This window comes from Elephantulus edwardii, unplaced genomic scaffold (genome assembly GCF_000299155.1).
Source record: "Elephantulus edwardii isolate Elephantulus edwardi_28Jun2011 unplaced genomic scaffold, EleEdw1.0 scaffold00115, whole genome shotgun sequence".
NCBI lineage: Eukaryota > Metazoa > Chordata > Mammalia > Macroscelidea > Macroscelididae > Elephantulus > Elephantulus edwardii.
Window position 1 is genome coordinate 8,394,214 of NW_006399865.1, and position 23,846 is coordinate 8,418,059.

The window sequence follows — 23,846 nt, forward strand, 5'->3', positions numbered from 1 at the left end:
TTTTTTTTTTAATCTTGGTTCCAAATTTATTAGGGATTCAAGTTCTTTTTGTCTTATATTTTTTATCAGTAGTTATTTTATTAAAAATATTTTATTTCATTATTTTTTGTGTGTACCATCAAATCAGATCTGACTGATACAGGAGGAGATTGTTCCTCTTTCTCCAGCAGAGCATCTGGTGGATTTGAACCATGTACCTCTGAGACTGCAGTGCAGCTTCTTGCCACTAGGCCACCAGAGCTCGCCTTTATCAGTAGTTCTTTCAAAGTGAGGAGCATGAAGACAAATTTGACTTACGTCATTTTGATTTTCTGCATTTTTTTTTTTAAAATTTTACCATAGAACACGTGCTGATTATGAACATTAAAAAGGGCAATAAAATGTATTAGAAAATTTGTGCCTGGGAAATGGTTTTAAAAGCAAACAAATGCTTTTCAAATTTCTTGGTCATTAGCTCATTTCATGATGATGTAAATATTTTAAGTAATTAACATGTAATTAACTCAGAGGCCAAAAATCCATTTCGGCCACGGCAACCCTCCACTCGGTCTCAGAGGCTGTAAATCTTCACTGGAACAGACTGTATCATCTTTCTCCTATGAAGTGTCTCATGGGTTCGAACCAGTGACCTCTCAGTTAGCAGTCCAACACGTAATGCACTATGTCACTAGAGTTTGCGATTCAGCAAAGTCCTAAAAAAGATAAGAACTTTTCAACACATTTACCTATGTAGAAATTGAGGGTTTAAAAGGTCAAAAGAGCAGCGTTTGTCCAAGGATGAAGCCCTGAAGGCAGGAGTGGTGGGATAGAAGGATTAGTGGATATTAGAATCATAGGGACTAAGTGGGAAGAGTTGGGAGCATCATCATTAATGTTGGGAAACAAGATGTGCGTGAGTGACTGAATGGAAAGCAGCTTTGCTTTGTAAACTTGCACTCAAATCACAATAAAAATAATGTAGAAGATAACTGTAGAGCTGTCAGAGGTGAACTGCACATGTCTCAGGCACACGTATTTATAGGTGGTGGCTCAGGTACGGAAACTTGGTTAAGCTGGGCCAGTGCTTTCTCGAACCTCCCTTTCTGAGGCAGAGCTGGCCAACTTGGAGTTGTGGTGACAGACAGGCTGAAGAATCCTGGGAAGTTCTAGCTTGTCCTCACTCTTCACTCCTGATCCGATGACCAGAAGGCCCTAACTCACCAGCAGACATCTGACTGCAGGATCTGAGGCTTCTCCATCAGTCCCTTGTGTGGCCTCATTCCCATGACCAGCTGGATTTACCATATCACATTGACTTATTGCTGACTTCTCTGACCCCCCCCCGATTCCCTTTTTATACCTTCTTCCCCAGTTCCTCCCACATGCAGTTGCTGTCTCTTGTGGCTGCCACCTTGTGAAGAAGCCCAGGCTGGTCAAATGGAGGGACCCCATATAGCAGAACTGAGGCACATCAGAACAACAACCCTAGCTGACATTCGTCCCTGGCTCACCCCAAATTCTAGCTGCCACATGAGTGATCCTTGATGCAAAGGAGACAGACCTGGGGAAGAATCCTCCCTCCCCTCAGCCATAACTGTAAAAAATAAAAACTCACTGCTGTTTTAGGCCATCAAATTATAGAGCCATTTGTCCTCTAGTAGCAATAGAGAATTGAAACATTATGTATTTCTTTTGAAGCTTTTTGTAGGCTTGTCTGCTTCAAAACAAGGCAATTAGTAAAAGCCAATGCAAAAAAAAGCCATTTTAAAGCAAAACCTTCAAACATTTTAAAACTTCAAACATATTCTAATAACATGTTGTCCTTAGGTGCTGTTGAGTTAGGTACAACTCGTAGTGATCACTGTGTCTATCTGTGTAGTGGAGGGTCTTTCTCTCCTGTACTGTCCCCCCCCCCTTTCCAAGCATGATGTCCTTCTCTGAGAAATAGCCTCTTCTAACAACATGCCCCAGGTATGTGAGACAAAGCTTCACCGTCTGGCTGTACCTTCTCCAAGACATCTGTTTATTCTATTGGCAGTCCATGGGATAGTCAGTACTCTTCCCCAACACTACAGTTTAAAGCCATCAATTCTTCTGCCATTCTTACCCATTGTCCAGCTCTCAGCAGCATAGCAAATGGTTGAAAAGACCATGGCCTGAATCAGGGGCACCTTAGCCCTCAGACTGACATCATTGCTCCTCAATAATTGGGAGAGGTCCCTGACTAAAGACGTCCCCAGTGCAATACGTCTCCTGATCGCCTCACTGCTGTAGTCAAGTGTATTGACTGTGGAGCCAAATAAGATGAAGTGGTTGACAGTTTCATTCTTTTCTCCATCTATTATGATGTTGCTTATTGGTTCAGTAAGGAGAATTTTTGTTGTCTTGACTTTGATATGTAATCCATAGTGAAAGCTGTAGTGTTAAATTTTCTGCAGCAAGTGCTTCCAGTCCTCCTCACTTTCAGCAAACAAGCTTGTGCCCATCTGCATATTGAAGGTTCTGCATTAGTCATCTTCTGATCCTGATGCCATATTGGTCTTCACCAAGTTCAGTTTCTCAAATAATTTGCTCAGCATACAGATTGACTAGGTATGGAGCAAGGATCTAACCCAGATGCACACCTTTTTTAATTTTAAACCACGAAACTGAAGAACACCTGAAGCATTTGCTGCAGAAAGCCAAGGACTGTACTCTTCAATATGGATTGAGGCCAAGAAAAGAAAAGATTCTCACCAGAAGGCCAGTTGGCGGCACCGTGATAGGTGAAGAAGAGATTGAGATTGTTAACAGTTATAGCTTTCTCAGCTCCACAATCAGCACTCTTGCTTATCTTATCAAAAGATAAATTGCATTTGGGGAAAAATCTGCTGTCAGGGATGTCTCAAGAGAACTAAAGAAGAGAGCTCTGGTGTCCTAGTGGCAAGAAGCTGCACTGCAATCCTGAAGGTGTGCGGTTCGAATCCACCAGATGCTCCTCTGGATGAAGGGCAATCTCCTCCTGTGCCAGTCAGATCCAATTTGACAGTACACAGCAAGAAAAGAAAAACAAAAAATCAAACACCCCCCCAAAAAAAGAGTACTAAAGATCAACAGTGTCATTCTAGAGACTAAGGTGAACCTGATCCAGGCCATGGTCTTTGCACTTACTTACTATGCATCAGAGAGCTGGACAATGACTAACAATGACAGAAGAGGAATTGGTGCCTTTAAATTGTGGTGCTCGAGAAGAACATTAGACATACCATGGACTCCCAAGAGAACAAATAGGTCTGTCCTGGAGAAGGTGAAACCAAGTTGCTTCACGGAAGCAAAGATTTTGAAGCTCTGTCTCACATACTTTGAGCATGTTGCCAGGAGGGACCAATCCTTGGAGAAGGACATTATGTTCAGAAGGGTGGAGGGACAGTGCGAGAGAGAGAGAGAGACACCCTGGATGAGATGGATTGACACAGTAACTGAGGTAATAGGGTCAGGTATGTCAGTGGCAGTGAGATTGGCTCAGGACAAGGCAGGGCTCAGAGCTGGTGTGCATAGGGTGGCTATGAGTCGCAGGTTGACTCAATGATACCTAACAACAACAATGTTCTCTTGCTTTGTTCGCACAATACCTTTTTTGTGTATGTACAGGTTTCACGTGAGCACACTTGGGATTCCATTCTAAGTGTTAACCATAATTTGCTATGATCCACACAGTTTTTGCATAGGCAATAAAGCATAGATAGATATTCTTGTATTCTGTGCACTCAGCCAGGATCCGTTTGCCATCAGCAATGATATCTCTGGGGCCATGGCCTCTTCTAAATCCAGCTTGAATTTCTGGCAGTTCTCTGTCTATGTACTGCTCTAACCACTTTTGGATGATCTCCAGCAGTATTTTGTGTGCATGTGATATTAATGATGATGATGTTATGTGCCATTGTGTCACCCATGACTCATAATGACCCCATGTACTGTTGGATCATTTCTTGACAATGGGGACAAATACGGATCTCTTCCGATCAGTTGGCCAGGCAGCTGTCTTCCAAATTTTCTGGCATAGACAGGTGAGCATGTGCAGGGCAGTATCTATCATTTGAAACATATCAGTTGGTATCCCATTGATTCCTGGACCTTATTTTTTAGCCAGTGCCTTCACTGCATCTTGAGCTGCTTTTTAATATGAGATGAAAGAATAATAAGTCATTTAAAAAATAAGTTATAGTTCTTTAATGATGTTTTTAAGAAACAAATATGTTGGTTTTTTCCAGACTCATGCCAAGTCTTTAATTTTTCTTTTTGTTGTTATTTGGATGGAAGTTTAAAAATACATTGCCTTTTCTTTCACTCATTTATACGGATTTTTCCCTTTAGTTTTATATATTTACATACATACAGGGGACTCTGGTGGCATAGTCCATAGGGAGTTGTGCTGAGTTAGGTCCAATCTGACAGCAACAAGTTAACATATATATTTATTTCTACTAATGCCAATTTCTTTAATTATAAGTCATCACTAAGTCACCAGTCTCAGAATATTTGCCACTGGGTTCAATAAACGAGGTAATAATTAACTCTTTAATCCTCTGAATTAAAAATAGATCAAAACCCCAACTGCTGTTTTAAGACTTCAAACGCGTTTTCCTCACTGCCCCCAATTTAAGCCATTTAGTGGGACTGTATGGTAGAACAGCTCCTGCTAAGGTTTTCATTTATCTCCCACAAGTCCCTCAGCGGGAATGGAACACTTCATGCCCTAGTGGCTGCTGTAATCACTACGTCACGGGCCAAAACCCAAAGAACCCAAAGTCTCTTATTAACCATCCCCAGGTCTCGATTTTTTTCATACCTCATCACCTGACTTATCTGTAACTGAGTTAACTATCAATGTATGCTAACTTGCTGAAAATCTTAACTTGGAAAAAAAAAGGCTTCTGCATTGACCTTCACATTTTAAAGACCAAAATCTCAAGGTTAGCGTGCTCCCCAAACTCCAGGTCCTGATGTGATCACTCTTCTTATTTATACACAGTGCTAATGATCAGGCTTTATAGTTGGGTCCAAGATAGATTCAGGGTTAAAGGACAGGAGGGACAGTACAAGAAAACTGGTAGTCTAATATCGAGCATGGAAATGACAGGTTTTGTTTTAAAACTATGAAAAATAGGCAAAAACCTCTCAAGAATTAGGCTGGGACCACTTTGTGTGGGAACAAACAGTCCGGAGGGCAAGCTTGGGCAGTAATTAATGCACATGCTGATGACCCAACTTATGACAAAGTGCAATTAGGCTGATTAGAAGATAAGGCCTCAGGAAATGGAAAGCCTTCTATCAAAAATGAGTTCTTGGGTTCTCCCTCCAATGTGATAGTTCAATGACAAAGCATTCCACTTCAAAATAAAATGCAGTTATCCAGAAAGAGTCATTGCTTCAGGGTCCCTTGAGAGCAGTGCAGTTTTAGTGTGAAACAACAGTAATTAGGGGGAAAAAAGAGGTTTGGGTGTTTTTGTTTTGTTTGTTTTAAATTAATTTTAATGAAAGTTTACAGAGACTTAGGGTTTCCATTCATTCATTGTTGCACTTTTCTCTCTGCCCAACCCCCCTCGCTCTTCTCTTTGAAAAGGAAAAGAAAAATTCAGTCATTGTTATACAGTCCCACCACCACCACTTTACTATGAAACTCTTATTCTGGACTCTTGTCATGCTAATAATACCTAATCAGATATTCCTTTTATACAATTCTCTCCCTCATCTGTTTCAATGTCATGTACATTATTTATCTCCTCTTAGTTTCCCTCCAACCGCCAGGTCAGTCCTGTTTTATAACAGTGGCATTATGCAGTATCTGTCCTTTTGTGACTGAGATATTTCACTCAGCATAATGTCTTCCAGGGTCACCCATTTTGAATAATATTGCATGAGTTCCGTGTTTTTCAGTGCAGCATAGTATTCCATTGTGTGAATATACCAGAGCTTCTCTATCCATTCGTTTGTTGATGGGCACTTAGGTTGTTTCCAACTCCTTGCTACTGCAGTAATAAACATGGGTGTGCATATATCTGCTTGGGTGGCAGTTATGTTTTCAGAAAAAGAGTTTTAACCTTGCTGCTTCTTGTTGTTAGGTGCCATCGAGTGGATGTCAACTCATTGTGACCCTATGGACCAGAAATCAAAACGTTGACTGACCCTGTGCCAGCCTCCCAGTCTCTGCTGTGCTCAAGCCCACTGTTGCAGTCATTGTTTCAACCCATTGTCATCCTCGTGCCTTCCATCCTGAGTGGCTAATAATGTCCCAGCACTATATCAAACCATGCTCCACTGTTATTAATACAGTTTTCATGGGCCAACTATTTCAGAAGCGGATGGGCAGCCCTGCTTCTTGGTTTGTCTTATTCTAGAAGCACTGTTGGAACCTCTCCACCATAGGTGGAGACTGACGATGACTCTGCTGGTATCTAGCGTCATAGCAAGACGCAAGGCACAGAGCGAGGCAAACCAAGAGATGAGTGCTCTTTTCTTGATCTGTTGCCAAAGACCTCTTTAAAGTGGTAAACAGGAGAGATGTCAACTTAGACACTAGATATTGCATGGTATTTCAGTTGTTCTATATGCATGTGAAAGCAAGACAATGAATAAGAAAGACCAAAGAAGAATTGATACTTTTGAATTGCCAGGTTGGCAAAGAATATTGACTAGCCCCTGGACTGTCAAAAGAACAAATAGGTCAAGTCTGTCTTGGAGGAGGAAGGACTAGAGGCAGGGATGGTGAGACTTCGACTCACATACACTGGGTACATTTTTGGGAGGGACCAGTCCTCGAAGTAGGGCTTCATGCTTGGAAAAGTAGAAAATCTACATAAAAAGAGGAAGCTTCTCAAAAAAGACTGACTGATGCAGTGACTGCAACAGTGGCATGGCAGAGGCTGTGGTGATGGCACGAGGCTGGACAGTGTTCTGGTCTGCTGTACATGAGGGCATCATGGGACAGGGACGACATGATGGTCCCTGACAATTAACAAGACAGTCAGTAATCTGAAACATATCATTTGATAGTGTTTTGAAGATTTTTTTTAGTTGGTTGATTGGTTTGGGTCATAGCTGAGTCCCAGGGTCAGGAGAAATAGTAAAGGGAATTAGGATTAAGATAGAAGGGAAAAGGGGGCAGGAAGTACTGACTTCATCACACAGTCATGGATGTGCTGACCGCTCAGAATGTGCTAATAAGTGTCTTCGTTTTCAAGGGTCAACTTCCGTGAGCGATGAACATGTCCTACTGTTTATGTAATTTGGAGTGATAATAATTTGAAACTTTTTAAAAAGTTGAACGTGTTTACTCCTTTTGATATTGCTCAAATCAAATGGTGGCTTGCCATTTGTAATTCAGACAGCTGACTAAAGGGACACGTGTGTTTCGTCTGAAAGGAGAAATTATTGAATTGCTGGGAGTTCAGGAGTTTAATTTTCCATCATTTCCAAAATCTGGAGGCTTGTCCGAGCTCCTCTTAGTGACTTGTCCACACATTTCACCTCTGAAGGACCCATCTCCTCTAATGCAAACCAGATCTGCTCTCAGTCATTTTCACATCTTTAAATGCATTCTCCTCTCCCCTCCACAACTAGCCTCCTTTGATAAAAGTAGATAACCTTTATGCTACTCAGTGGTGTGTTTAAATGTCCCAACTGCTTTTACCTTGAAAAGCCCTTGTGTATGGCAACTTTGGGTCCCAGCTTGGTGCAAACAAGTTGTGCTCGGCTTCTAGCTCAAGGTCTGGTGGTTCAAAACCACCTAGAGGCACCACAGAGAAAAGACCAGGCGGTCTGCTTTCCTGAAGACTATAGTCAAGGAAGCCTTCTGGAGCTCTGGTCTACTCTTTAGCACAGGGGGCACTCAAAAGCAATGTGGTTTGTGTGTGTGTATGTATGTATGTATGTATGTATGTATTTATTTTAGGGTATCCTTCCTTAAGAGAAGACTCTCTGGTGGTGTGGTTTAATGTGGCACTGCTACCCGAAAGGCTGAGTGTCCTGATCAGGCAGTTGGAATCCATGAGCAGCTCTGAGTGACATGGATAGGCAGTACCCTTCATTTAAGACTTGCCGCCTCCGAAACCCACTGGAGGGTCACTCTGCATCAAAACTGACTGAATGTCAGCGAGTTTGAGTGTGGAGTTCTTTTCTAAGTTATCAAAGATGAAAGTCATGTGAAAGCAAAGTGAATGAAGGATCCATTTAAGGAATGGGTCCCTGTCTGGATCTAAGTCAGTGACATTCTGGATTTTGATGAAAAGATCAAGACCAAAGTAGTACAGGTCAACCTATTCCTTCCTGTATGAGCATTCAATTAAAATTCATGAGCTCTTGGGACTCCAATTATGTTGGTTTTGTAGGGTTGGGTTGGGTTGCTTTTTTTTTTTTTCCTCTTCATACTTTGGTGTACCCTTTCAGAGTTCCCAGTACAGAGATAAGAACTTCAGGCTTTCCTTAGAAATTATTTTCTTTCCTTTAAAAATGGCTTTTGTTATTTTTCCATGAGTATTAGTGCCAAGATGTGTTTTGCATTCCCCTGATAGCAGTAATAAATGATCAGTAATAAAACCCAGATGATAGCCCTATGATTTATTTAAGGTGTTGGCAACCTCCAAATTATGAACAGCAGCTCAGTTACTTTGACAATTTATAACTATGTAGCTTGAGATGCAGTTGGGCTGTGAGAATGACCGTCAGGTCATGCATTTGCTTTGAGAGCATTTAGCATAAATGACACATTACCTGAAAAATGACCTGAACAGAAACCAAGCTTGTGCACAATTTAACCTGATTCAGTCATGTGCAGCTGTTTGGTTTGTTTTTTTTTTTTTTAGTAGATACCCCAATTTACAGTTCTTAGGTCAATGGACAGATAAAACAATCAACTGTTACACTATTATCAGTTTGATGTTTTAAAAAAGAAACCAAAACAAAACAATTAACCCCAACTAGTGTATTTTGGCTTGAACTTTTACACGTCAATACATTAACAACATTGCCTCTAGCTTTAATGGGATGCTTTGTTGTATGTCTGCTGCACAGTGTTTAATTTAATTGAGTGCAATACTTGGCCAAAAGAGAGCTTGGGTAGTGTGGTCCATAGGGATTTCTGCTGCCTAAGCCTTGCGCCTCCCTGGCAGTTAGTCCATCGGCAGTGCTGCAAGAGAAACGTGGGCAGTTTCCTCAGGTTACGACTTGCAGCCAGCCTTCCAAAAGCCCACTGGAGGGTCAGAGATGAGTCAGTTCTAACACAACAGCAGTGGCTTGGTGGTTTTGACACTCTATGAGCTTGATTGACCCAGTGCCCACCAAGACAGACTTGAGCACTGCAGAGATTGTAAGCATGGTGCGGGATAGGGAAAGATCCTGTTCCCAGAGTCACTGGGAATTATCATCAACTCAGCAGCACCTGACAACAACAGCTGTGGAGAGAGACGATGGAGAAGCTCAGGAGCATCAGTCACAACAAGACCAGGGGTCCATTGCAGAACGGTCCCTCGAAACTGAAGAAAATGAAAACAAGTCCGTGAGGGCCAAAGGACAACGTGGAGTGCATCTCACTTGAATTTAGAGAATGCCTCCAGAATAGATGGGACACATCGAACATCAAGGGCCTAAGAGCAGTAGAATTGTGGAATGATAGCAAGAACATTATGCAGAAAGGAGACAAACGGTTGCTTAAAAATAAATTTATAAAAAAGGAGAGACCACAATCCCTGTCAGAAGAGACTCTGCTGCGTGTTCTTTAACGTAGAAATGGTGAGGTAAAGGGGCTGAAATGACAATTTCAAGAAGTGGCTCACTAAGTTGAAGTAAAATATTATAATGGACTGTGGAAGGACCTGGAGGTAGAAAACCCAAAGGGAAGGGCATGCTTGGCATTTCTCAAGTGGAAAGAATTGAAGGGGAGGGAAAAAATCAAAACTCAATGATAAGTCGCAGTACCAAATGGCACAGGCAGCAACACAAAGAAAATGGCAAGCGTATGCAGAATCCCCGTACCCCACACAGTACTACGCTCAGCGTTCAACAACTTCAGAGATAGCATGAAATAAAACTCAGATGACATCCAAAGAAGTACAGGCTTCACTGCAGGCATAAATCAAGGATTCAGGAACTGACCAAGATGTTGGACAACTGAGATGTTTCAATAGAGGGACAGAATGCAGGACGCACTCCCTGGTCTAGGCCCAGAAATGGGGAAGTCAGCTACCAAGTGTGATGTGACCTATGCCATTCAGTATATTAAAGACACTGACTAGAAGACAGCCATATTCATGCCCACTCCAAAGGAGCAGGATCTAACAGAATGCCAGAATTACAGAACAGTATCATCACTGTTGTTCTTGGTGTTGTTAGGGGCCGGCGAGTCGAGCTCAACTCACAGCGACCCTATGAACAAAAGATCTGACCCTTGTTCTGTCCTGCACCATCCTCGCACTTCCTGACACACGAGAGCCCATTGCGGCAGTCACCACGTCATTCCACCTGGTTGAGGGGCGGCCTCTCAGCCCTCCACCTTTCCCAGCATCACTACATGCAAGTGAAAGTTCGCAGCTGCTCATTTAATATTGGTTGCAGCAGTACATCGACAAGGAACTGCCAGAAATTTAAGCCAGATTCAGAAGAGAACATGGAACCAAGGATATCGCTTCTGATGTCAGATGCATCTTGACTGTGTTTTATGGTCTACGCCAAGTCATTCCGTTGTGGGACTGATGCCACCACCAACGTTGCCTCTCTGGTCCGTAGTGAGGATTAACATACATGTGACTAAACGTTGACCGCATCAACACTTTCACATGTACAATTCAGGGACATTAATTACCACCACCGTTATTATCTACTTCCAAATTCTCACAGGCTTTCTGTGAGGACGCATGCCTCTAAATCTCTACTGATGCATTTATCTAGAGGCCAACCCATTTCCCCCATAATCTAAAACCCAATTAAAGCAATTATTTATAGAGTAAAGAATTCTGCTGCTTACCTTGTTCTCCACCTGGACACTGTCGCCCTTTCCCAGCACTGCTGTATGGTGAGGTTCTATTTTTTGTTGGGCGTCATCAGGTCCTACGAAAAAGATGATCCAGCACACTTATCTTCATGTGGTTGTATATTTGATTAACTGCATTGCTATTGTTAGTTGCATTGGAGTGAGCCCCCCTATTCACTCGTTTTCATACACAGCAGAACTAGTCACTGCCTGTTCCTGCACCATCCCCATCACTGGCTGGAGATCAGACTGTTGAAATCCATAGGGTTGCATTGGGTCATTTCTAGAAGAGCTTGCCAGGTCTTTCTTCGTACTCTATCTTCAGCTGGAAAAGCTCCACTGAAACATGGTCTGTATCATAGCAACATGTAGAAAGAAAAACCTGCCCCATATTATTGCAACTTCAGAAATAAGGCGCTCTGGCATTTCACCACCTCTGGTGGAGCTCTGGTGGCTCAGTGGTAAGGAGCTGCAGTGCCAACTCAAAGGCACACAGTTGTAATCCACCACCTGCTTCACTGGAGAAAGATGGTTGATCTCCTCCCAAGCAACTTCCTGCCTCTGAAAACCCACTGGAAGGTCAGCTATGAGTTAGGTCCGACTCACCGGAACACAAAAACTTGTTGTTATCCAAGACTGCAACTTGCTGGTTTCCAACACAGATAAATAAGAACAGTAAAGTAAACGCTGAATTGAGTTTCCATCTACACATCTAACACCATGTCCAAACCCATGCTCAGTTAATAAGAAAATAACTTACATGCTTCTCAGTGTGTTTCCTCAATTAAAGACCTCAGAAAAACCAAGCATATTTAGGGAAATTACCCATCCATTCAGAAGACTCCCCCATAGCATTGATCACTGGGCCTTGTTGCATAATCTGATAGCTGCCTTTCAACAGTCCTCCAATTTATCTTAAAAATCTTCTTATTCTGTGATTATTTCATAAGAAGATATTTCATTTCTTCAAACAGGTTTTGAATGGTTTGAATGCAGGAAATGGATTTTACACTTCTCTGGATTTCTCCTTTTTCACTCACTCATTGCTTTGCAGCTGGAACCCACTCATAGTTGACTTTCCAGCGGGTTTTCTAAGGCTGTAAATTGCACAGGAGGAGATTGCTAGTGGATTTATACAGGGAGAGGCATGGCCTTTGGGTTGGCAGGTCCCTTTATAGGTGATCAATAAAGACTTGCTTGAACTAAATGAATAATGGCCACCATGGAAGTAGTTTAGTCCATCAAGGATCTAGGTCAACAAACACTGAAGAGAATAATAATAAAAATAATAATGAAAAGCCACTGATTTCTCACTCAGGCAAGGATTTGGCAAGAAAAAAAAAGGCCTGGGAGTCTAAAAAGAATCTCATTGAGAATTGAGTAATACTTTTCACTTGATAAGGGGCAGCATTTTATGAAGCGTGCCTTGCTGAGATTCCCTCGGAGCTGTAAGCCATGTCTTTGTATTTGTCTAATTCATACATAGCTCCCTTTACCCCTCTGACCCACTCCCAGCCCCTCCTTTTATCACATAGAATGTCTCATGATACATAGACTCAAACAGTTTATAAAAGGCTCTCCATTACTTTTTTAATGGAGTGAGCGTGCGAAGAGTCAGCTCTCAAAAATAATGCTGAATTGGGATTTCTCGGCACCTCCTATCGGGGCGGCTGGTTTGACTGCATCTTAATTTAGAAACAAAGGGTTCAGCTTGGCCAAAGACTTCAAATTCGGACTGTGCGTAAGACACACTTTCTACTATACAAGAAAATGCAGTGTTGACACCAAGGAGACCACTTGAAACGCTCCACGCAAAGAAAGTTATGTCATACGGACGCCAGATCCAGCCTTCTAAAAGTATCCTTTTAGCTGCTGTCCTTTGTCGTTGTTGTTGTTAGTAGGTGCCGTCTCCTCAACAACTCCTAGTGACTCTCTGAACCACAGATCTGACCTTGCTCTTGCTCCGTCATATACCATCCCCATGCTCAAGCCCATTTTTGGCAGTAACTGTGCCAAGCCATCTTGTTGAAGCTATTCCTTTCTTTCACCAACCGGCCCCCTTTGCTAGCATGAAGTCTTTTCCCAGGGCTGGCCCCTCTGATAGCATGCCCAAAGTATGTGAGATGGAGTTTCATCATCTTGGCCTCTGAGAAGCACTCGAATTGCCCTTCTTCCAAGACAGATTCCTTCGTTCACTTGACAGTCCATTAACTCTTCATGAACACCACAACTCGAAAGGCACAATAGATTCCTAGGGAATTCCTATAGAACATGTTTAAAAGAGGGTCACAGATTGATCCCAGCCTCATCTCTGGGTCATTTCTATGACATTCTCATCCATCTTATTATCTCCTGAACCTCAAGTAAGTTTCAAAAGAAAATAGATTTCGTTCTTTCTATTTTCAGTTATACATAAAGTCCTGTCAGATTGGAAGTCGTTTCCACAGAGACTTTGGGCCAAGAATGTTAAATCTCATAGTGCAGTTCAGGAAAATGTAACTGAAAATCATTTCACTACAACTATTTTTAGTAGGCCTTAAACAAACAAGAAAGGACAAAATGACTTTAAAATATATTTTCAGGTTGGTGGAGCATCTCCAGTGTGTATTTCATTGTTATGAACGTCCCCCTTGTATGCCATGCTTTCTTTTTCTTCTCACACACCCCCCCATTTATATGAGCTGTTATCTCACTAACCGTTCTGGCACATTCATCATAGTTTTTTATATAATCAGTTTCGTACGTTCAACTGAAGCCCTCTTACCTAATGTGATAAAGATCTTCAATTTTTTTTTCTTTTCTTCTCCCTTCCTCTTTTTAAACAGTCCCTCCTTAAGGACTATCCACTTAGCTTTGTATCCAAAGACGAAATTTGTAGGTGAAAGGAGTTAGGAGTTAGCCTTCGTTACAGACGGGTTCATTTCAGGGTCGAAAATATGGAACGCTTCACGAATTTGCGTATCATCCTTGCGCAGGGGCCATGCTAATCTTCTCTGTATCGTTCCAATTGTAGTATATGTGCTGCCGAAGCGAGCACAGATCTTCAATTTTTTAAAAAGACCACCAAACTGCCTCAAACATTTCTTTTGAATTAAACTATAAATGTGCCTTTGCCAAATTTTGGAAATAACTGGTTGTCCTTGACTGATGACGTATTCAAGTTCTGAGGAACTGCTCTTGCTGTTGTTAGATGTCATGGAGTCTTCTCTGACTCATAGCAACTCCACAAACAACAGCATGGCACACTGCCCACTTCTGTGCCAGCCTCGCGCCCCTTGTTGTGCCCATTGCGGCAGGCACTAGGTTGGGCCATCTGGGTGAGGCTCTTCCTCCTTTTTGCTGACCCTTCCACTTTACCAAGCTTCATGTCCTCCAGGGACTGGGCCCTCTTGATAACATGCCCAAATTAGGTGAGATGAAGTTTTAACATCTTTGCTTTTAAGGAGCATTTTGCCTGCACTGCCTCCAAGACCGACCGATTCTCTTGGCAATCTGTATTCTTCAACAATATCACAATTCAAAGGCATAGAGTCTTTGTCAGTCTTTCTCATCATTGTCTAACATTCACATGCTTATCAGGCAACTGAAAATACTGTGAGTGGCTTAGGTGAGGTGCGCCCTAGTTCTCAAAGTGACATCCTTGCTCTTTTGCTCTTTAAAGAAGCCCTTGAAGGGAGCTCTGGTGCTGTTGTCCACAGGGAATTGCACAGATAACCTAAAGTCACATCTCACTGGCAATCTGGATGTCCCCATGGCTCCTGTGTAGAGAGAAGGGCAATCTCCTTCCTCCCTTGTGATTCTCACCTTGGAAACCCAATGGAGAGTGAGCCCTAAGGTGGTTCTGACTCTGGCAATGAGTGTGAATTTTTTTTCTTTGTTTGTAGATTAAAAACACCTATTTAAGGATTTTTTTAAATTTTCCAATTCTTAGTAACATGTATTCCTTACAACTCTGCAGCATATCATTTTCTCATGTTGTTATTCTCAGATAGTCAATCATAGATTTTCACAGCTCCAATCATAAAAGCAATAATAGTGAAAGGTTCAATTTAATGTCTAAATTTACTTACAAGGGTGTTATCTGGGAGAATCTCATCATAAGGTAGAGACTACCTGTATAGTCGAGGTGAATCTGCTGATTGGATTTGCACTTTATAAATTTATAAAACTTTATAAATCATGCCTATAATGGACCTCTTAAATTCTTCTAGAATATTATGATTTTCCTTAACTTTTACCATTTCTCTCCCATGCCATTTAAGAGGCAATTTTTCTATTAGCAATTCACTTTTTTGGGTGTGTGTGGTTTGGTTTTTTTTTTTTTTTCCAATTGACTTTTACACATCATTTGACTTAGCTGTTCTCAAATTACCAACTTTTCCCACACTTATCTCATTACTGTACACATTGTTTAACGTTGAAACAGACCTGAGAGCAGACCCCACCACTACAGTTCAGCTGAGGCACGTAGCAATGGTGGGGAGACCAAGGACCGATGAACACCAGTTAATCTCGTTAGGTGAATAAAACCAAGAACTCACCGGTTCGACAGAGGGTTGCCTCTAATTGGAATAGACTTGCTAGCGTTGACGGTTCTGATTTACCCAACTAACTAGATCGCCCAGTGTCCTTTGGTGCTTGGTAAACACCTTGAGTGAGGTTCCCGGACACCCCGACCCTCCAGAGCAGCAAGCAACCCTTCCCGGGCTGCCCTGCCATTGTTACTCACTCTAGCTGAGTTGTAGCAAACCTACAGGCGTTTGTGCCTGTCCTCAAGGCTGTTTATGCCAGTTGTACCTGTAATTATCACTAGATAACCTCAGTAAACCATGTCTTGTGTTTAATGGGGCTGCCTTTTTTCTTTTTTTTTTTTTGGGGGGGCGCCTTTTTCCCAACAAGGTAGAGTTGATCAGTTTCCACAGAGGCCAGCTGGCCTCCTCTGAAACCAAAATACTTACCATCTGGCTCTTTTAAAAAAAAATGTTTGCAGACTCAGCTCCTGCTCCTCCACAAATATCGCCTTACCATCTTCGAATTAATGTGCTTTATGGCTTTCCATTTGTGCAGGTTCTTTTGCTTCTCTTGAAGTCTGAAGTTAAGGGCACCAATGCCACAACAACATTTTGTGTGGCACCCCCCTCATCTTTATATAGTGCTGTGACTCCCAGGATTTTCAGAAGCCCATAAAACCAAGTGATGCCTCATCTCTCCCAGATGGTTAATGTAGCTTAAGGTGTGTGCTTATGGACTTGTAATCCTGCTACTGCATTTCCTTTCATACTTTCTTGAAGGCTAAAACCAATGAAGGGTGCTTCTGATCTGTGACTGAAATGCTCTCGACTGAAAAGAACTAAAGATGCTTCCACTGTATTAGAAGTCAGTGTAATGTAGTCAGTGTCCTTCCAGACAACTTGTGCCATCCAACACAAGTTGGCCTGTAGGCACGGAAAAGGTTTGAGGTGTCAACAGCATGACACCTTCTGCTTCAAGGCTATGTGTCACCATCCCCTGACCCAAGAGCATTTTTCTTGGCAGGAGTGGGCTGCTCCGGGAGGATGTGGGCACAGGCAGCGGTGGGCCCTCTGCTTCTCCCTGGCTCTCCTGCTGCTCCGTCTTCCAAGGGGTTTGGACTTAAAGAGACAAAGTGAGGTGGCATGGTCCCTGTCGTGCTGTGAGTGGGACGCGGGTGGGCATACCGAGAGGCCCCTGCTTCTGGCCTAAGATCTGCCAGTGTCTATTTCTGACACATCAGCTCTGACTTGCTGTAACCTTGTTACCCTCACCATGGCTGCCGTGTGCCATCATGTCAACCCACCTCTGCCACTCTTCCCTGCACCCAACACGGTGTCCTCCGGGTGCTGTGTCCACGCCAAGTCCCTTGGACAGTGCTCTGTAGTGAGCCCCAGGGCTTCCGGTGGCTGGTTTTCAGAAGCAGATCTCTATAGGCCTTTCTAGTCCAAGCCTGCCTGCTGTGGGTGACCCTGCTGGCATGTGACCAGCAGCCCAGCTCTCAGCGTCACGGCCACACACGGGCCACCACAGCAGGACACTCATGGATGGGTGGGCCAGGGCGCAACTTGAGCGATGCCTACACCTGCTGTACATGCCACATTCTCTCCCGGTGCAGGGACAGTTGACGGAGTCTCAAACAGCTCTGCTGGGCAAGACTCAGAAAGGAACCACCAGAATAGGAGAGTGGACCCTGAGATTTTTAAGAGGTGCCTGGAAATCCTAGTTCATCTGCTCTCACCTCCCTAAGAATAGATCCCCTCTCCCTTTGGACCTCATGAAAAAACCCACTGCTGTCCCTTGGTGAATTTCCACCATTGCCTTTTGGGTTAGGAGTTTCACATTATGCATGATGAGTCTCAGAAACCCAATGGAGAGGGTCGTGAGTTCGAGCCAATTCCACAGCAGTGGGTGGGGGCCTTTATGGAAGCGGAACGCTGGAACCTTCTTCTACAGAGGCGCCAGATGAGCTCAAGCTGCTGACCTTTCTGTTACTGTAGCTGCATCCCTTCACCTCGCGAGATGGGGTGCACGGGCCCCGACCCTGTGGAGCATGTCAGCCCACACAGCTGTGCCTGGGTCTGTCCAGGGACCATAGTAAAATAGCTGGCGATCTAAGTGGTATTCATGTTCTTCCCTCCCCAACCCCCGGGGCACCCCTATGCTAGAATCTGGAGTGGCTGGTGGGGAAAAGGAGATGTAACCCTCACCTCAAACCCACAGAAGGTGCCCCACCGGCCAGCCCCTTCAGGAGTTTACAATTGTATTGAACCCAAAGGAGCAGACCCCTCACTTACCAATATACACATTTCCAGCTATGGTATAAATGAAGCTGGTCCACCCTGAAAAGAAATCGGCAACATGACAAGATTAGCATCTGGGACATGAAAAGGAGCATCAAACCAACCAACCAAGCCCCAACTAAACACGCTGCCGGCCAGTCCACTCTGACTTGTGACCGTCCTTGAGTGTAACAGCGTAGTATTGAGCCCTATAGGGTTTTCGTGGCTGCGATCTTGATAGAGAGGAGCCCTGGTGGTATAGTGAGTGTATAATCGAAAGGCTGGCAGTTCAAATCCCCTAGCTGATCTGCAGGAGAAAGATGGGCAGTCTCCTAATGTAAAGAATTACAGTCTAATGGAAGACCTAATGGAAGGACTTTACGCTACAGAGTTGCTGGGTGGATTCAAACTGCCAACCTTTCTGTGAGTAGTCAACCACAAACCATTCATGCCCCCCTCAAGACCCACAGAAAAGAACAAAGAATATCTTGTTTGCCTGAAACATAAAGCAGGTGTAGAAGGTGAGCACCACCACCACCAAAGTACATGCTCCTTAGAACAAGCTATACAAGATCAAAAAGAGGCAGCCTTTGCCCAGGGAGAAAGCGCAGAAGGTGAGCAAGTATAGGAGAAAAGGACAAATGGAAAGAGAAAACACAGAGCTGAACTGGGAAGAGTGCTGTTGTTCTCTTGTGGGGCCTGCAATCAATGTCAGGAAGCAGAATGTGCGTGAATCACTGAGCAAAAAACCGATTTGCTCTGAAAACTTTCACCCAAATTACAAGAAAACTTTTTCTTTTTATGATGGAATAGAAAAGATATCATTTGGAGGAGAAATCCTTTTCTTTTTAATATATTTTTAAAAATTTAAGTTCTTTGAGCTGTCTCCTCCCCCACTCAATGTGTATCCATGTCTGTCTGTCTGTCTCTGTCTCTCCCCCACTTCAACATGCAGACACATACTCATTCCAAAACCTAAATACCTTGGCCCCAAACGTTTAAGCACCAAACAAAGCAAACAGTCTACAATTGACAGGGTCAGATGCACATTGGCCATTAACCACAGGACGCCAGTCTGGCTTTGTCTTCAGTTCACTGAGCTTCAAAATAGTTTTAAATGTTAAGATAATGCTAAGAACATGTCTGTCTCTACATAATTGCATTTTTGTTCTCAGTGAGCTCATTCTCAGAACACTGGCTCCCAAGTTGCAAGGATCTATGATCTTGGCAGGCACAATGGGACTCTCTGGAATGATCCACACAATTTTTCAAGTCTCTTAAGTCTTTCTAGGAAGAGGGTGCATGAGAATCAGCAGGTTCTTACCATGATACAGGGGCGCTGAGAGTTCAGAATCCCCCACAACTTCCCCTTTGCAATCTTAACCCCTATACTCAGTTTTCAGAGGTGTTGGCACAGTGGGTTCCTGGCCCAGAGCAGACGCTGTGCTTCTACCAAGAGACACAGCCCTGGATATCAGGATGTCACTTCTTGTACCACCAGTGGATGAGGAGAAGCTCTGGGAATGGAATGCGGGCAGAGTATAAGGCTGGGTTGGGGTCTGTCTAAAAGTTAACTTGGAGACTCAGCTCACTTACTGCCCTGGAGTAGGAATTGACCTATAGCTCACTCTCCACTGGGTTTCTGAGGTGTGAGGAAATTGCCTATCTTTTTTTTTTTGTGGAATCATTGGTGGATTCGAACCCCTAGAGAGGTGTGGCCTTTGGGTGAGCAATGCAGCTTCCTACGGAAGTAGGAAGTGCTACCACTTAGAGACAGAACTAAGGCAAGTGAGAAGGAGCAGTGTGGGGGGGACTATATACCAATGAAAGAATGTTTCTTTTACTTTTCAGAGAGAAGAGCAAAATGAGGGGAGCAATGAATGAATGGAAGTCCAAAGTCTCTGTAAACGTTCATTAAAATTTTTAAAATATATATAATATAAAAAAGGAGCAGTGAGGACAAATCTAAGGATATGGCTTTGGTGGCAGCTGGCTTGAAATGTACAAGGAAAGCACGTAGGATAAGACAACAGATCCAATCTAATAGCAACTGAGTGTGATTGAGAAAGTGCATAGGAGGGCAGACTGACCACACACACACACACACACACACTTGAGTGGGGACCAGAGGATGTGCCATCACCCTCTATAAGACTTTACCGGACTGGTTTACATCCTCTACGAGTAATGCTGTTTGCTCATAGCTCATGCATTAAACCACTTATTAAAGCACTCCACTGGGACGTCCGCCATCATTTGTTGAACAGATACGGGTGCACAAGGTGCCATCTAGCTCGTTCTGATCTTCGGCACCACTGCCCAACCTCGCACCACAGCAGCCTCTGTGTCTCCTTGAGGGACTTCCTCTTTTTTCACTGACCCTCTATTTTCCTAGCATGTTGTGCTTCTCTGTGTCTCCTTGAGGGACTTCCTCTTTTTTTCACTGACCCTCTATTTTCCTAGCATGTTGTGCTTCTCTAAGGCCCAGCCCATCCTGATGACATTTCCAAAGCACATGAGCTGAAGTCTCCCCATCCTTGCCTCCAAGGAGCCTCCTAGTTGGGCTTCCTCCAGGACAGACTTGTTTATCCTCCTGGCAGTCCAAGGCCCAGTCAATGGAATTCTCCAACCTTGGGCTGATAACGAAATTGAACTCTGCAATAAAAACCCCTTTCTTCTCTGCTTTTGTCAACAACTTACCAAAACAAAACAATGGTAAAAAAACCTAGTTGCTATCAAGTCAATCCCGACTCACAGCGCCCCCTGTACGTATGAGAGGAGAATTGTACATCATGGGCCTTCCAGTGGCTTCACTGACCGTGGTCTTTTAGAGCTAAAAGGCCAGCCTTAGTCACTGAGAATTGTTTGCGCTACTTTCTCAAAGTGCCAGGGAATTTGCACTTTTGGGAGGATCCCCCCCTCTCATTTCTGTGCTGTATATTATTTGCTTAAAAACTAGGACAAACAAAATGTCCTATCTTGGATACCTTTCCATGTCAAAACAGAAGAGATGTAACTCATCCTTGGAAGAGTCGACAGCATTCCATTGTAAGGACGTATAATCATTTATATAGCCAGCTCCCTCCTCGGAGTTGAATGATATTAATAAAATGGCTGTTTCTCTGCTTGCTAAAACCCTCCCTGCAATTGACTAATGAACTGCATTTTTATTGGGAGGGTTCTGATAGTGCGAATCCCACTTCTCCTCCACTCCTTTGGCTTCCAAGCCACTCTGCAGGCAGCAAACTAGCCCACACAGAACTAGTTCGACCTGCCACTTTCCCTTTTTATCATTTTACGTGATTCAGAAGGAACTAAGATTTGCTTAAGAGAATGATCCAGAAGGAAGAACAGTAAACCCCCTACTGCTGTCGAGATGATAACAACTCATAGCAACCTGGAGGCACAGAGGTAGAGTTACCCTCGAGGGTTCCTAAGGCTGAATATCTTTACAGAAGTACACTGTCTCATCTCTTGTTCCTGATGGTAAATGCACACCACCAACCTTCCAATGAAAAGGCCAAGGCTTAATCCACTACATCACGGTTGTTGTTATTAAGTGCTGTCAAGTTGAGTACAATTCATAATAACTCTATGAACAAGAGATCTGAACCTTGTCCTATCCTTCGCCATTGTCACCATCTCTGTCACACTCAAGCCCATTGTTGCAGTCACTGTGTCGATCCATCTTATTGAGGGTTTTCCTTTCCTCCTCTGATCCTCTGCCTCTCTCAGCATGCTGTCTGTCTACAAGGACTGGCCGTCTTGACGATATGTGAGTGAGACGAAGTTTCACTTTTCACTCTCCTTGACTCTCAGGAGCATCCAGGTTGCACTTCCTCCAGGCAGTTGTTGTTAAGTGACTCTTAGTGACCCTATGCACAACTCGTCTGAACACCATCCTAGCCCATGCCATCCTTACAGTCAAGCCTATTGGGATAGGCTTGTTTGTTTATTCTTTTGGCAGTCCATGGGATATACAGTACTCTTCTCCAACACCACAGTTCAAAAACAGCAATCCTTCTTTGATCATCCTGATTTAATTGTCCAACTTTCAGATGCATAGGAAGCAACTGAAAATCCCATGGCTCGGATCAGATGCATTTTAGGCTCTAATCTGCCATAATTGCCCTTTCACACTTCGGAGTGATCCCTGACAGCAGATTTACCCAATGCAACACATCTTTTGATTTCTTGACTACTACTATAATGAATGTCAGTGGTCGATCTAAGTAAAATGGAATCATTGGCCACTTCAGTCATTTCTCCGCCTATCATAATATTTCCCAGAGGAGAGAATGTTTATTTTCTTGACGTTGAGATGCAATCCATATGGAGGGCTGTAGTCTTGAATGTTCTGCAGCAAGCATCTCAAGTCTTTTTCACTTTCTGTAAGCAACGTTGTGTCACTTACATAATGCGGTTTGTTGAAGAGTTTTTCTCCAATCCTGATGCCACTTTCTTCTTTATCTGGTACAACTTCTCAAGTGATTTGCTCAGCATACAGGTGAATAGGTCTGGAGAAAGGATGCTGTCCTGAAGCACACCTTTCTTGATTTTGAACCATGTAGCATTTCCTTGCTATATATGGGCAACTGCTTCTTGGTCTATACAGGTTATGCATGAGCACAATTAAGTGTTTTGGGATTCTTATTCTTCTCCCCTCCCCCTGTTTTTTTTTTAGTGTTATCCAAAATTTTTTATGATCTACACAGTTGAATGCTTTTGGGTAGGTCAATAAAACACAAGTAAACATCTTTCTGGTATTCTCTTCTCTCAGCCAAGATCTATCTGATATCAACAATGATAACTCTCATTCCATGACCTCTTCTGAATCCTACTTGAATCCTACTTGAATTTCTGGCCATTCTTTTTGATGTACTGTTGATGTACCACTAAGAATCCTTGGAAGGAACAAAGATTTCCTTAAAGGAATGGCCAGACCAAATTATACAGTGCATTCTTTATATTATATTATAACCTGATGAAAATATTCCATCAGGATGTAGTGTTCTTCTGGGCCAGTAAGAAGGCAAAACATCCGCCAAGAATGCAGAAAAGGTAGACACTAACGGCCACTTGAGACAACTGGCTTTTTCAAATCAAAATATGCTCCAGTGGAGTTGCAGACGTGATAAGCATGGTTTGTGTTTATAAGCCATTGGCAGATAACATGCAGACCACCTCTCGGACCCTGTTTTTGAAACAAGAACACTAGCATGCCACTAGATAGTCTTCCATCACGGTTCAGCTCACAGTGATCATATGAAATGCCACTGCATCACTCACTAACAGAGAGGGTGAGGAGTAAGTGAACCTTAGGATTCTAAGGAAGAAATGGACAAGCAATGCCCTTGGGAATGTAAGCTGTCAGAAGACAGTCTGCTGTGCACCCAGGATGGAAGTTAACGCCTTTGGAGGACAAAATCTGCTAATTATTTTCTTGCTTATTGACATGAATTGAGGTGTGTCCTCCAAACATTCACATTTGTGATGATACTATGAACTCTAGTGGCTTAGTGGTAAGGAACTTCACTGGCAATGCAAATGTGCACGGTTCAAACCCACCAGCTGCTCCACAGGAGAAAGATGGACAGTCTCTTCCTGTGTGATTTACTGCATCTGAAAACATGCTGGAGAATCAGCTAAGGGTGAATTCCAACTAGACAGCACAAAACAACAACAATTATATAATGTGGGAGCTCTGTAATAACCCCCCCCAGGATCTGATAAGCTGAATAATTTTCAAGAGCAGCAAGGGTGGAATGCAACACAGCCCTAACCCCTGAAAGGTCTGTTTCCCTATAGTGTGATCTCACTAGAGACAAAGGGGGAGGAAGAAAAGCTGAAAAGGAGGCTCTTAGCAACATGAGGAGTTGCCAGGAGTGGAGCGCATGCTTTTGGACATGCTCGGATCTCTGCATGAGGAAGCATCTATATTTGTTCCCATTCCAAAGAAAGGTGACCCAGCACAGTGTGGAAACTATAGAAAAATCTCATTGATTTCACATGCAAGATTCTGCTGAAGATTATCCAAAAATGTCTGGAACAGCACATCAGCAGAGAACTGCCGG

The 23,846-nt window shown here is 43.2% G+C and overlaps 1 protein-coding gene across 1 annotated transcript in view; it reads right to left on the reverse strand.

Annotated features, from left to right (window-relative positions):
• The window catches only part of PIR (pirin (iron-binding nuclear protein)), a 113,633-nt gene that overhangs the window by 4,924 nt on the left and 84,863 nt on the right, over positions 1 to 23,846 (reverse strand). The window contains exons 7-8 of the mRNA XM_006892393.1: positions 17,788 to 17,832; positions 10,976 to 11,058 (exon numbers count right to left, since the gene is read on the reverse strand). Of these exons, the coding sequence (XP_006892455.1) occupies positions 10,976 to 11,058; positions 17,788 to 17,832 (128 nt within the window). The remainder of the gene's footprint in view (positions 1 to 10,975; positions 11,059 to 17,787; positions 17,833 to 23,846) is intronic.